At 32.2% G+C, this 15767-nt stretch overlaps 1 protein-coding gene across 4 annotated transcripts; it reads left to right on the forward strand.

Moving 5' to 3' along the window:
- Positions 1-10247: 10247 nt before the first annotated feature.
- On the forward strand, positions 10248-13187 carry LOC135145806 (deubiquitinase OTUD6B-like). 4 transcript variants are annotated; one of them, XM_064077945.1, is made up of 10 exons: positions 10248-10550; positions 10627-10708; positions 10763-10818; positions 10886-11020; positions 11393-11412; positions 11717-11821; positions 12129-12190; positions 12473-12534; positions 12593-12693; positions 13080-13187. In XM_064077945.1, exons 1-10 carry the CDS (start codon positions 10422-10424, stop codon positions 13135-13137), a joined length of 810 nt encoding a protein of 269 aa, XP_063934015.1. In that variant the 5' UTR covers positions 10248-10421; the 3' UTR covers positions 13138-13187. The 4 variants fall into 4 exon arrangements, with proteins under 4 accessions (XP_063934015.1, XP_063934013.1, XP_063934014.1 ...); XM_064077943.1 differs by having other exon boundaries at positions 10627-10818; XM_064077944.1 differs by having other exon boundaries at positions 10627-10818; positions 11717-11797.
- The last annotated feature ends 2580 nt before the right edge of the window (positions 13188-15767 follow it).

A 15767-nucleotide genomic window follows, 5' to 3' on the forward strand; every position in this document is an offset into this window, starting at 1 on the left:
GGCACCTAACTATTCTGTTCACAGATGCGACAGGAAAGACACTGGAGGAGAAGGCGTAGCTGTCTTAACTGGAAGAAACATTACCCACTAAGCGTTCTATTTTATAGAGGTAATTTTAGAAGCTGTCTGCGTAAATATAGAGCTCTGTTACAATGAGATAGTCAATATTACTGCCACTTACAAATCTTTCGACAAGGTTATGTCTAAAATTGCGGACATTCTAATGTCTGGTGAGTTAAACTTTAAAAACCCTTTGTGGAATAGAAGTCGTAGGGGAGATAATGAAATAAGGTTTGCCGAAATAGCCGGCAAAAAAATTTGATAGTTATTGGTCTAAAATTGCCACATTAACATAAATTATTTAAGGACCTGTTATCGTCGCTATTGGAATCTCTTCTAAACCTAACCCCATCTTCATAGAGATAGGAGGTAAGTCAGTCTCGACAACCTGGGTTGAAAAAGTAACCAGTTTGGCCCCCATTTCGGGAATAGTTAGACAAGCATAGACACCATGGAGCACTGCATAGGGAAAGTACTTGATTTAGACACGGCTGTTGTGCAAATGGAAGGAGCTATAAAAGCGAACTATAGTAGGCCCACAGAAACCAACAATACAACCTTATGGACCACATTAGATCTCAGATTAAGAGAAGGCGAAAGCAAGATATCCGAACTCTTTTTCCAAGCGATAAAAAACTTTACAACAACATCAATATTTGAAATTAAGGAGAATTTAAAAGCCTGGTTTAACAAAAGCTGGCCAAAAAAATTAGGGACTTTTGGACCAGAGAATAATTCTTTAAGGAAATTAACAAGAACCATTCGAACTAGAGACTAGGGGCATAATTCCGCTCACCATGATGCTGGATACCTCAGCTACCATGTCCTCCGAAATAGTAGAGGCATTTGCTGATGCACTGAAAGCCTACTCATATTGATTAGAATTTGCACCGCTTTAAGCATGTGTCCATCATAGCTACTAACCGTTTAGGACCAACACATGTAACAAGGTTAAGCTTATTACCAGTGCGGATCTTAAAACTAATTATCCAATCCCTTAATACTAGAAAAGCCTCGCCCTGATAATGCTTAAGAACTTAATTTCACGAGCTATCTCTATGAGTTTAAGATTAATTAATTCAAATATTCACCACAGCTTACTTCCCCAAACTGTGGAAATTGGCTTACGTAATTTTCATTCCTAAAATTAGTTCCTCTAACTGTTTTATTAAAGATTATCACCCAAAAAGCTTGTTGACCGGCCTAGAAAAGGAGGTAGAAGCGGGGTTCCTCGTAAATTATAAGAATTTGTGGATGGCAAGTGCGTCCTATCTAATTTTTAAGTTGGCTTTCGAATTATGTACTCCACAATTCTCTAGATAGTTAGGCTTACGAGAGAAGCTACAAAAGCTTTCTTAAAAAAAAAAGTAACATGTGTGTTCCTTTAGATATTGAGAAGACTCTTCGGTAAAAGAGGGCACGACGATCTAGCTCTCTTTTTTACTTGACTGTGGTGGTACACCTCATACCTAAAGAATAGAACCTTAACTGCTAGAGTAAATTCATTGAAGTCCGCTTTTAGACAATAAAAGGTGGGTGTGTCACAAGGTTTCTTAGTACCACCTTTTCTTTTTTCTATCTACATGTGCGACATGCCACAATTGCCGAAAAAATAGAAACTAGGCTCAATACGTTGACGACACAGCCTTACATTATAGTTCAAAATCCGCCTGTTTAGTGTTTAAAAACATACAGTCTCAGTTGACAGTAGTTGAGACATGGTTTTTAACAGGGAGGTTTATAAATAACTAGCCGAAAAGTAGCTTTGTAATTATAACAAAGGGAAGGATACTTCCCTAGATCCCTAGTAAACTCTCATTCCTCAATCTAAGAAGGTTAGATATCTCGAAATTGTGCGTGAAGAAGGACTAAGCTGAACTCCACATCTTTCTTAAGTCGTTATAATACCAGGAAAGCTATAGCCGTGTTAGATCCCTTACTATGCAGGAAAAGCAAACTGCATTTAAAAAAGAGTTTCCGTAGTTATACTCCCCCTGATGGTCTATGACTCTATCTCTTTGCCTATTTTTTAAACGAACATATTCGCGACTACAAATACTACAAAATCGCCTTCTAAAAATGGTGGACGCCCCTTGGTTTCTGAACATCAGCTAAGTACCTAGAGATTGCAACCTCGAGCTTACTTAAGTTTATCTTATTAGACAGGCTCTTAATTATGACTTCTTGTTGGTTGCCGAGTACACCCGGTTATAACATTTCTTAGACCTATTAAAGGGAGGGAGGGGTATGGCTAAGCTTATAGTTTATTATATTAACTCAATTATATATATTTGTTTTTATAATATTATGGAATTGAAACTAATCCATTCCTTTATATTTAATATTTTTAGTATTTTGCTTTTAAGTCTTTTTATTATATATACTATTTAGCTATGATAACGTGCGCCTGTTCTCGTTAATGGCGCATTAAACCGTTAAGGAACTTGTGGTTTTTGCACCCACAATTTACATAATTAAGCAGCAATCGATTATAAATCACATAATAGTAAGCCAGTGATATAAAGTGTGATACTTCGTCTTCTTTGTATCCAGCTTTCTCTTTTTGTTTTTTTGTTCAAAATTTGCTGTTTTAGTTATAGGTTTTTGAATATTTCTTTACTATTTGGTAGTTATTCTATTACTTATTCAATCTAAAATATATCCTTTTTTATCAAAATATTTGTTATTTTACCTATAATTTTTAGACTTGTTACTATTGATAAAAAATGAAATAAATCTGTCTTATTTATTTAACTTGACGAAAACTAAATTTTATACGTTTCTTAGATTCTGCCAGCTCCATTATTAAAAAAGTGTTGGCAAGTTAAGTGTTTTAACAGGGAATACTAAAGACACCGTTTTACTTTTCTATTAAAACCTTTTGTTTTCGTCTTATTTAAACACTCGCCTCCTTTTTAGAAGGAGTTTGCAATTTTAAACTTATACTATTTTCAAACTGACCTTTTCACGTACATTTTCTGGAAGTGGATTGGTGGATATTAGCGCTAGTTTATTAATTTATTTCCTATTGGTAGGTAACAGTTTGTAAAAATTAAGGTTGTATAGACTTTCTGTTTTAATACACTTTTGGCATTCGTTCTTCCTTCTTTAGACACTTAAATTTTTTTTTTTTTTTCTCTCCAGGCCTTCTTTGAAAGAGAAGTCGCCGATTTATTTAGGAAGCACACTAGGTTCGTGTTCTCCTAATTTAAAATTTGACTCTATCGGGAAGAGCTATCACTATCTATTAAATATTGATGGCCTAATGACTGCTTGTTTTTTTTAAATATTGAAGAGTTTGGTAAGTTAATTTTGTTTGATATAACTTTAATTTTAAGAAGATAGACTCTGTTAAATAGATCAGATATAGTGCGCATTGCAAATCACTTTTTTAAGGTTAACGACTTGCCAGCGTGCCTTCTATCAACAACTTATACTTACATCGGTTGCAATGATTATTTTTTTATAATTAATTAGAGACGCCGACTTGATAATGTTCTTTATATACAACTGATTCATACTTTATGCAATTTTATAATTCTTTCGAATTCTTCTATTCCTCTTAAAAATTTGTCCGCAACCAATATAAAAATTAACTATAAAAGTCATTGTATCAATGAAAAATTATATTAGAAGTGTTATTCAGCACTCAAATGCTTTTTGAGTGTTAAAAAATATAGAGGGGTTTAATAATAAAGAATTCTTATATAATAATGAAAAGTTTTAAAGTTATAAACAAAATTTCACGAAATACTGAACCTTAGCCTCTTCAATTTTCAAAAGGAGGCATAGTCATTATAATTTTCGGAAAAGTAGATGAATCAATTTTTATTGAGGACGCTTTCCTTCGAAGCTCCGGCCTTGGAAATACTACAGTTTATTTTTCTGTAATTCTGCACCTAACTGCAATACTATTACTTCATTCATTAAGAACAATAAGTTGTCTTACAAAAATTTGGTGGTGACAAGGTTAACTGTTACAGTGCTCTTGTGAAGTACTTTAGACCCTATAAATGTGGTTTTTATCCCCATTACTCTGGAAGCCTACTTACGGGTAATTATTATGGCTACGCCTTTGTCTCGGGAAAACCGCTAATGCTGCGAGAAAGTGAAAAAATTCAAAATGGTCCTAAGGAATTGGAATCTGTGTATTTCTTAAACGGGTACCGTGTAGAGTTTAACTTACCCTTTTGGCATCTCATTGATTTGTATGGAGCATTTTGAGATAAATGTTGAGAAGACTGGCTGTCACTAATGTAAAACGTCAATGCTGCGCGAAAAGTTTGTAACGATTGCTCGAAACATATATTGATAGTTTTTTCTCTTCTTTTAGTAATTTTTTGTTTTATACGGCTTTTTTCGAGATAGCATTAAGAGAATTTCTTTTGAAAAAGGGGTAGTAATTCCACTTCCTCCCCTGCCCGTTTCGGAGTGTGCTGTGTTCAATTCGAAGAAATCTGGAATTTCCGATTCTTCCTCTGTATACAATTAAAGATCCATCAGTTAGGAACGTTGAAATATTGCAAACGTTAATTAGCTTAGTGGATTATAATAAATGGATTAGGCCCGTTTTAAAAATTAGCTTGAAAAGGGTTTAATACAAAGGAGTTGTGGGTAAAAGCAAAATTATGAAAATTTTTATAGATGAGTGCATTAGACCATTCCCCGTAATCTACCGAGTTAATGTTTCTACTTTGAAGTTAACACGTTTTCAACAAAGCGAGTCACTGATGCTGTTTCTTTCAAGACTTACATGCGTTCAACTTACTTTTCTTTGGATAATGAATCAGAGTTAAAGCTTCCCTTTAGATGTATGACTGAAATCATTAGTCGACGATTTAAACTTACTAATTAAGAACTTTTACAAGGTTTACAGAACATTTTTAAAAACAGGTCATATACCGCTCTTTTTTAAACAGTTCCGGGAAATAAAAATTTAAAGGTGATAAGTTTATTCACTTGTATACTCAAAAGGATGTGACGCCTAAAAGGACTGTTAAAATTAAATGGGATTTTGAAGAAATGATGCGTTTGAGGTACGGTCTCCTTAAGCATAAAGGAAAATATAATATATTGTAGGCTATTGCCAATAATTTTAGCTACCAACTTTTTATTCTTTGCCGGTCCATTATCAATTTAAAAGATTTTGGCAGGAGCAGAGAAGCTAATAGCTGTCTAAAATCTAAATTATTGGTCCCCATAAACGTTTTTGACCCCAATGAATTTCTTATTGAGGCCAAAGAAATATATATGAATAAATTCTGTTTGACCTTTCATGGTAATGCCACTCACGCATATTTTGAGCTTAAGATTGATTTACAGCTCCACAAAATGTAATACACGCTTTCTTAAACAGAGGTAAGGAACAAGAGTTTGCCTAAACACTTTTACTTTTCTGAAACAAATATGCGTAGCGTATTACCTCTATCTAGCAGTAGCTTGAAGGGATGAATTCACCCCATGATGCCTCGAGGAAACGTGGCACTGAGGCGTGGCAACCCTACGCTCTACATGGGACGACTGGACCCAGATCAAAGGTCTTCAATTTTGCGTCAGATGAGCAACCTTTAGATATTTTTAGGGGTCATCAGTGTGCCGATAATCTTATTAATTTTTAAAGTTCGATATCTGACGCTTTCGATAACCCGAATCTACCTGTGTCTCTTGCAGGAAGTGGATAACGCTCTTTAGAGTTTGTTGATATCTCAATAGAAAGGGTTAATAGCATTACCGTGAATAAGCAAGATGAAACGTTAGGATACCGCACAGAAGGTTATGAGGAGAGAAGTTACAAAGTTAATAATTGTAAGTTTTTGGATATAGCTCCTGATCTGGGTCTTATTGGCAATCTAAGACTATTTTACAGAATAGAGAAGAAAACAAAGTTCTTGCTCTTATGCTTTAGAAAAATCTTTAAATTCAGGGTTTATGTTAGTAGCAAGTCATACACGAGCAATTTTTATGTTTTTTTTTAGTAGATTTTGGCCTTTTAAAGAAGTTTGTTGATAACACTAAAAAGTATTTTTTGGCGGAAGATCAATTTTTTTTACTTTTTATTTTTCCTAATGGTTGATGACTGTTTATTTTTGGTCTGGTTTAAAGTTGAACTGTGACAGTAATTGGAAATTTAGTATTCCTTTGTTTTAGGGTCCATTTGTGTATCTTTTTTACTTAAAATAAATGTTATCTCTACCTTTTATTTATTACAATCCACGTTATCAGATATATATTTTATATACAATTCAAACTTTAAAATCTTGTAAGGTAGATTTTGCGAACAAGTGAACCGTTTTACTTACTTTTGTTGGTATATCTGTTTTTGTAATAGAATAAATAACTTACAAATGGGCACATTACATTCCTTTAAACTTCTTATTTTCTTATCACTTCAAGTGTCCTTGCTATTTAGTACTCTTTACTCTTTGACTTTATTTTACTTCCGTTGAAGCTCTTATATTTATACATTTTATAGGATCTTTTATATCTAAATAGTTTGTCGTACAAAATCAATATTTTGCAGGTGTAATAAAAGCAAAAATAACCTACCTTGCCTTTCAAATTTTTAATAATTGTTAAAATTTAGTATTGTTTGCATATTTATAACTCTAAAAAAAAATAAGGGTTTTTATAACAACTAATTTTTAAGTTCTCAATTACTTAATAATACAAAATATTATTTTAAGTAAATAAAAACTCTAGCTAAACTTTCAAGGAGTTTAAGTAAAACTATAGACTTAGTGTAGCTTACAATATACAATTATTTCGTAAAGTATAGTACACCTAAAGTATCAAGAAACAATTTTTTTAAACCTAAAAAGAAAAATTCACTTAGGTTACAGTAACCAGATTTTTGAAATCCTATAACCAAGATTAAAATAATTTACCTAATTCTATCTTTAACTATACAAATTAAAAAGGGGTATATTAAAACTATAGAAATAAGATACATTAGACAAGTTCAGCTTTATGGTTATTTTTAATATTAGCTTTATTGGGTAATAACGATGTTTATATTACTTTACTTTAAGAATAAAATTATAAAGAGTATGAAATCTTCAAGTATATACATAGATTTATAGGCTTTCTCTAACTACAAAAATGTTTTATTGGTTATAAGACCTATCTCAATAATTTTATTTGCAGAGGTTGACTAACATTTTTGGGAGTGTGTTCGAAATGGCATTTTCTGTACTCCTACCACAGTCATCTCTAACCCTAGAGAGACCTAGAAAAACCCCTTTTATACAAGAGCACATAGAGCAGATTAGTATAGAGATAACCATACGCGCTTTCAACTAATACTCAACCTACCTTAGCCAGAGCGACATACCAACCTCCAATGAAACAAAATATAACTGAGAAATGATACATAAGAGATGAGGGCCCAACCCATGCTCCTACGAATCAAAGGAGTAAGCATGCTAACCGGGATGATAACGCTACAATAGCACTCGAAAATTACATGTGCGCTTAACTTTTTTGTCTTATCTCTGTGTGTAGGGCATTTCTCCAATAGCGGATTATTGAGGAGGCTTGCCTCAATAAGAGGGGTTTTATGACTAGCTGAAAGATGGTTTATAGATAGTGGCACCTTAGAGTAGTGTATTTTCTAGAGCTAGCTTTTAGACAATAGGGCTTTCTTTTTATGTCTTTTAAGTGATACCGAAATAGAGCTATTTGCACTACCAGGTGCCCAAGTATGTTGAATCTCTTTTTTTCATGTCTTGATTTGGGTTCCTAGTGGTAGAAGTAGAAAGAATAGACCTCTAAGAGAATCCTTATGTAGTAATCACTTAATCCTATGTTAGAGGAACGAGTTTCAAACTATTTGAAGTGGAAATAAAGTCAACACCAGGAAAGAGTGGAGCACCCATTTAGCTAGAGTTGAATTAAGTTAGAGCAAAGAGGAAGGTTCATTGTATTCTACTTAATTAAAAAAATGAAAAACTAAGACTATATTACCGAGTTGACAAGGGTTGAACTTAATAGACTGCTTTGAAGTTATGTCGAGCACTGCGTCAGCTAGAATTAGTTTGCATAAGATGGGTTCGAGCGTACTAGATTACCCTTAGTAGTTCCAAGGCTATCCGAATGGTTGAGTACGACTTGGTACCAAGCTTTCCTGTTTTGTAGTAGTGCTCGGTACTCTGCTGTAAAGCTGTGACAGTATCACCCTCGGAGTAGATACTACAAGTCAACGTCATCGACTGAATCTCTTTGTTCATCCTAATAAAATTTTTTTTTTCTAATAACATTATTGTAGATGGTAATAATCGTCATAATTGAGGGTAAGGATAAGGCAATAAACACCCTACTTGTTCAATTAGAGAAATAAAGTTCAGAGGACTCTCTCCTAAAGCCTTATCTAGTTTAGTGGTATTTATACTAAGCCTGGAATAAATTTTAGGAACTTTTTATATTATCTGACACACAAATAAGAAAGAAAATTTTATATCAGTAATAACAAAAAGCTGTAACACGGATGCTCAAAATACAAAGTAAAACAAAGGAATTAAGTTAACTATATTCGATATTCCATCTTACATCTTCCCACTCCTAACTCTCGAGTTAGAATAGACGCATTGTAGGTTTGAGCGTCATCATTGAAATAATCCAATGGTTAGCATTATGTAGGCATACTTCTAAGCATTTATACGCTTTAATACAGAAATATAAGCTTGTTGGTACCCTGAAAGAGCCCTTAGTGGCAAACGTGTTTGGTGTCCGACTAGTCCTTACGCACCTGGGGCCTATAAAATTAACTTTCATCTTCTAACTTTAACATTTCCTTGTAAATTTTATCTTTAACCTTTGTACTTTCCTTAACTTTACTGTACTTTGAAGTTATATGTGGTCTTATGGATAGAAGTAGGCTCTTAGCGGACTTGCTAGGTAGCAAGGCTTTTTTTATACCTTTTTGCGTATTTAAACGATGTCCTATTCTGTAAGAAAAATATAATTATGCTGTTGATACACTTATGTTTTCTCTATCTTTTTGCATCTTTTATAGCAGCTGGGCAATAACAAGTAATAATTTTTTAAAAATATTACTTTTTGATTTTTTTTCTTACTATATATTTTTTATTACTAGTATTATTTAAATATTATTTAAAACAGCAATGTGAAAACCCTAACCAAGCGCCCATTAATTTGAAAGTAAATAACACTATCCCCCGTTCCTTGGCCACTAGCGCAGTTCGGTTCCGATCTACTTAAACACTGGGTTATTTAAAGAACTGTAGTTAATGAGAAACTATGTTAAGACAGATAAGTCGGGATCAGAGTGTTCTAGCATTAGTTAGCGTTCTTTGCTAGGGAATTAGCTACTCTCTAGCAGGGGACAGTAACTAAATTGTGTTATATATAGTATAATTATATGTATATGCACCGAATAAAAATGAGGTGTGGATGGGGATACAGGTTGATTCACAAGAGGCTATTAGTTTTCTATTGGTAATCCGCTTTTGGTGAAGGTTATCAGTGATTCCACCGCACCTGGGCCAAATAGCAATAATCTAAGTCTGATATTTCTTTGCAGCCCCTTGTCCTTCTGAGCAGCCTTTATACCCTTTTGGGAGATACACACCGAGGATATACTTGTGCTTGGGCCTCTCTTTCATGTAAAAACTACAGATTAAGCATTAAAGTTCTTGTAGGTTTTCCCCCTCGGTGTATGTTTTGACTTCTCTATTTAAATCTGCTTGTATTGTCATTTAATTGGCATCCAAAGTAGTCGGGTGGCAATTCTATAAAAGAAATAACTAAAATAAGCTTAGGTATAAGCTTCATAGGTTTCATTAGACATATAAAGAAGTTCTTCTATATTATATTAACTACGAACAAATAAACGTAGGGGGGGTTATTTGCAACTGGTGAACAAGTTTTAGTATCAGCGAGCTTAAGCTTGCACACCTCTCTACAGTATTTTCTAGTTCAAATATTATCGTATAGTCTCTAAAAAATAAATAAAAAACCGAATTATAATTAATTACCTGTTCACTATGACTCATCGCTCATAATAAAATATGATGAAGCTGTCGCGTGTAACAGTCAATGCAGAAGTGATATCTTAATTGATTGTTTTTTAAAAAAATGTTTTTTGCTAGCATATTTTCAGACGTTCCACTTTTGAGCAGAACAATCAAATACATCCTGTTAAACCTAACGACCTTATTAAATGATATTCTGTCCCTTTAGGTAGGAGATCTACATCTAAATCGTGAAACTTTATTGGGTCAAAATATATTTACTTCAACTGAAGATTTACCTGCAATCCACAGACACTCCCACTACATGTGACCAGATTTTAGAAAGATGTTCACTTTTTTTATTTTCTCATGTAGCTCAGAGAGAATTTAAAGATGGAGGAGTTAATATATCGTCATAAAAAGGAACTTAAAGAATTACAAGCTGCAATCCAAGCCTTAAAGAAATCTGTTACAAAGGGTGACAAAAGGAAAAAGAAGGAAATTGACACCTTGATAAAACAAGTTTAGAATTAGTTAGCCTTTAAATACTATCTCCTGTTTTTTTGTATCTTTAGAGTACTATTCTTAATTTACTTAGAAAGGAGATGATTTGGCTAAAAAACATCAGGAGGAAAAAAGTGCATTTGAAGCTGATGGGCTTGTTATAAAAAAAGAAAATGGTTTTGCTAACTTTTTTTTTATGTATCTTTTGCCTAAATTAGGTCCCCCAACAGTTTTTTATGATGAAGTAAAATATATTGAGAAGAGAGCAAGAGCACAAAGAAGGAAGGTATATAAATATTTATTTATATATTTGCAACTACCGGCTCTGTGTTTATATTTTTTTAACTCTATAGGAAAAGAAGATAATGAAGCAGTTAGAAGAAATGAAGTTAATGGAAGAAAATTGTAGGAGTTTAATAGATCATAGAGAGGAAGAATTGTCGCTTTTGGATTCTCAACTTGTTGTACTGAAAAGAAAAGTTTACGAGGTAAAAATTTTTAGTTTATGAGTAAACATAATTTTATATTTCTTAACCTTTACTTATCCATATTTTATAGTTTAAAAAGATCTTTTAATTTATTTATTGTAGTTTCTATTTAAAATACCAAGAATTTTAGTAGGCTGGTTACGTTAGGTTAATTCTTATCGTAAGCTTATGTTCTGTAAAATTTTGCATGTAAAATATTTTTATTTTAAGAATAGTCTAAGCATTTTCGTTAATTATAGATTATTTAATAACGTCTCAAAACTGATTTTTCTTATTTTATATTTTAAATTAATGAATAATTTTAAGGCATTTTAATGTTTTTTTTCGGGTTTTTTTCTTATTTTCATATTAATTAAATGTTTTACTTTTTAGGTTCCTGCTGACGGCAATTGGTAATCCCCATATAACTTAACTTTTGAAATTTACTAGTTCAAGTAAAGTACTATTAAAATTTTACTATTCAAAAAACGTGGAATTTTAATGCTATATTTATTAAAGATAAGCGATAATATTATAAGTTACTCTAAAATCGAGCTTTTTGTAGGAATGTTTATGATTTATATATTTCAATCCCCATTTGCTTTTTTGTTTTTAAGTTATAAACTATATAGTATTTATTAATAACAACTGGGCGTATCAACGGTAGTGGTTGCTAAGAATGTTACTCACCCATTTTCTATATGCATGCGTGCAAAGTCTGTTTAGCGCCATCGCCCACCAGCTGCACATCAACCATATAAAACCTCGTGGTATCGCCGAAAGTGCGAAGACTCTAAGGTTTTGCGCCGCCGAATACATAAAGTATTTTTATACTGACAGTACTGTATATTTAATTTTTTGGAGAACATATTTACAAGTATATTTTGATATATACGCTAATAATTATTCATATAGGACTTTTTACTGCTTATTATTTTTAAGAAATATAAAAATATTAGTTAAGTAGTTCCTTTATATAAAATAATATAGAGTAAGTAAGTTTTTCTAATACATAGATCTCTACTTCTAGAACTGTTTAATTATTTTCATAATTTTCTGAAATTATTTTTTGGCTTAATTTCTGCTTACTTTTTTTTAACATTAATTTTAATTTTTTTTTTTGTGATAGGAGTAATAAAGAGCGTTTTCTTCCCTTTATGCATTCTGAAACTGGAGAAGTACTAACTGAAGGTGTTTGGTTATAAAGCATTTTTTAATTGTTGTTTACGGGAAAAAAATTAGTAAAACCTCTTTTTCTAATATTTTTTGATTTTTATAAACAAAAAAAACATTTATTATTATATTAATAATTACTGCTATTTACTCTTTTTCAGTTTTATTAAGTAAATGGAAGTTACCATTCGCTTAAATACTAAATTTTTTTTTATAAAGTTATGGTACTACATATTATTAATTGTTAAACTTTTTCTTTTTCTAGGCTTGAGTTGATATTTTTATTTATTTATTAATAAGAGGAGTTTGATGAGTACTGCTATAAACTTTCGCATACGAATGAGTGGGGCGGACAACTAGAAGTTATTATATATTATCGCTCATTTTTTACTGTGAACTTTTGATTTGCTTTTACTGAAGATCCAGGCTCTTTCTGAATCGCTCCATGTGGCTATCACGGTGGTGCAGGCTGCCCGTCCCCCCGTCTCCTTTGGCGCAGGAACAGCTTCTCTCTACTTAGTGTACTTGCATGTTTTTTTTGCCTTATTTTATTTTATGCCTGTTAAGTGTAAGCTCTTTGCTAAGATTTTCAAATTTATATAAGTAAAATTTATTTTTTTTTGGCTTAAATAATAAAGCGTTTCCCCCTCTCTATACTTTCATTTTACCTTAAAGTAGTTAATTTTACCCCTTTTGCTTCTTTTTTTAAATACTTTTTCTTTTTATTAGCCCTGCTGGTGTATAATTTGTAATAGCTCATGCTTACTGTTATTATTTTTTATTAGTCATATTGTTTTTTGTGTAATAACTTCAATTATTATACATTATTTTTAATATATACTTTCTTTGTTGCTATTAACGAACGTATATAGAGAAATCCTCATTAAGTCGATTACTTATTCTGCAGGTACTTTCGAAAGGCCTTCAGTCTTGGCGAGCACTACGACTCTCTTGTTCCTGTATAACAAATATTTTGATTAAGAGGACTGTTATTGCTTAAAATTAAAGATCTTCATTCATACAGAGGAGCTCTCAACCATTTATGTAAATTAACTATTAACTTTAAATAAAGAATTTTCTTCATATATATATTTAGTCATTTATTTACCGTAAAAATATAAGTACCAAGTACAGAATTAAAAAAAAGTTTTAATTAAGCTCGATTTTTAATAACTGGCTTTGATTTACAATTTTATAAAAGATGGTGTTAATCATTTGAAAACTGACTAGTATGCATATAAATAACTCATATTTAATTTGCATAAAATTTTTACGGCAAGCTGTTATCACTTTATACGGAATAATACTGCTGGAAACTATATAAATGCTTTATATTTGTCTTAAGTTAACTACCACGCCCCCTTTTGAAGCTGCTTCATTGTTTGGAGTCTAACTTTATATACAACTTTATTTACCTGAATTTAGTGTCAGAAAATAACTCTTTGGAAGCGATTTGACGGAAGTGCTTTACTTAAAAGGCCGAAACATTTAAAAATATTTTTTTTTTGTTGAGAGTCTTAATATACTGACCGAGTAGTATTGAAGCCGTCGGGGGCATAATTATTACTGCAAGGTGCATCCCCGCTGACATACCATGTACTTTGCTTTCCTTTAAAAAAATTAATTATGGAACGCTGCCACTCCTAACAGAAAGCTCTTGTTAACTCGGGCGAGCATGAGGGGATATAGTTTTAAAACTAAATAAATAGTTTTTTTTTAGTTAACAGGTTACGGAACATTATTTTAGTAATATATTACCATATGTCCCTTGGGGGTCATCTGCATGCACGCTTTGTAAAATTGATGAACCTGAAAACATCAGAAAACAAGAACGTCGACAGAACTATATAACGACTTTCCACCCGAAGCAGAAACCTAAACTACACTCTTATAGCATACGTTGAACCTTTAGTGAATATCAAGGAATATTAAAACCCGCATTGAGGGGGATCCTACAAGTACGGAGACCGCCGAGTTATACTACCTTGCTTTTACGGCGTGTAGCTATTGTACTCTTCGGGAGCGCTAATAAGACCTTGCTATCTGATGGGTTAAGTTGACTACGAGACCAATGAGGGTATGCTTATGAAAATTACAGGAGCAAATTTTAACGCGTAGCCTCTAAAACTGAATAAGGTAGCTAGGATTTAAAAAAGAATAGAAGCATCAATACTCTGATGGCTAATCTATAGCAAGATAATCTCGCAATGGAATTAACATTTTTACCCATCAAAGTTGAATTAAAAGTCAAAGCCAAGCGGTCACAGCGTATATACGTCTAGCAATTGTCGTACCCTCTTCTTCTGTGCCAAAAAGTTTTACCCCAACTTCTGAATGTTTTCGACTTTATCTATCAAAATTTCGATCTGTATCTATATCTTTACAAAAGGTCAATAACACTTCTATATTTGTTACTAAATCTAGTTGGACCAGATTAGTTTTCATAAAATTTTAAGTTGTTTAGTTGGTATCTAATTACTAAATTGTGTCAAATTATTTTGTAATAATTTCTCTCTCTTGACTTTTATTGGCTGTTTCCAATGTAGTTGATTGGTTTATTCACGAAACAGTTTTCCTGTAAAATTTAGGGGGGCTTGTGTTTAATGGTTTTTGTTTTTGCATCTTCTGTACTTGTGTTTTGCGTATTTTGCTTTATGGTTAGTGTATCTCAGATTTTAATAAAATACCATTTATTTTTGTTCTGTCTCTTTTTTATTTTTATTTTTTAATTTCGCGTTTGCATTTTATGTTTCAAACTGTGTCGTAGGTGTTTTTGTATACTATGTTACAGTGTTAAAATCCATGGTTGCCTTTTTAACTTTCTTAAAAAAAATTAGAGGTTATTACAATTTTTGAGGAGAGCAATGTATGGGTTTCTCGTGGTGCCAAAAATCGCTGATGCATCTCAATAGTCCAATCACTAAACTTCTTCGTCTCTTGTTGTCTGCCAATGGAGCGCTTTTAGTAGCAAAAATTATGATAATAACAATAAAAGAAGTAGGGCCCTTAAAAGGGTATAAAGACACCGTACGCAATAGAAAGGGGCCTTCTCCCCTTGGCTTTAGTAAAACCGAACAACTCTTTTCTGCAGCAACATTTCCGCAAACTGAAGTTGATAGAAAAACAGTCGGATGGAATTTTAACAAATTAAAAACTCCTAGCGCGGGTCTGAAAATACTAAGTGGTTGTAAATTAGTTTAAAAAAAGCAACTACTGGATTTCCTTGTTTGCGTTAAGGCCCTAGGGTCTCTAGATGTATTGGTACTCATAAAAGATTAAAAAAAGTTTTCATGCATCAATTTAGAAATTACATCCAAAACTACAAAATTAATTAGGCCGAACCATTTTTGAGAAATCGAACTTTATTGGAGAGAATTCTGTTGAAAAATAAAAAAAAAAATTTGACAATACTAAAGTATATAGCAAAAATAAGAAATTTACGAAGTTAAAGAAATTTTAAAAAAGAGTTAAATATCTTAAGAATAGCTATTTCAACTAGAAAAAATCTCAGAAATATTTCAGAAAAGGTTTAAAAATATCTTAGGTTTAAAAATAGAGTTAATTGTTGAGCTAAGTGACGAAAACATGTAGATGT

Source organism: Zophobas morio, unplaced genomic scaffold (genome assembly GCF_036711695.1).
Source record: "Zophobas morio isolate AGI-343-1 ecotype UQ-CSIRO unplaced genomic scaffold, CSIRO_AGI_Zmor_V1 ptg000183l, whole genome shotgun sequence".
In the NCBI taxonomy this organism is placed as follows: Eukaryota; Metazoa; Arthropoda; class Insecta; order Coleoptera; family Tenebrionidae; genus Zophobas; species Zophobas morio.

Bases quoted from the DNA above. Each gene is read 5' to 3' on its own strand.
- LOC135145806 (XM_064077943.1), top strand. From the start codon at position 10,422: ATGGAGGAGTTAATATATCGTCATAAAAAGGAACTTAAAGAATTACAA. The intron at 10,819-10,885 runs GTATATAAATAT...TTAACTCTATAG, and splicing joins CAAGAGCACAAAGAAGGAAG to GAAAAGAAGATAATGAAGCA. The intron at 11,822-12,128 runs GTATTTTTATAC...TTTTTGTGATAG, and splicing joins TGCGCCGCCGAATACATAAA to GAGTAATAAAGAGCGTTTTC.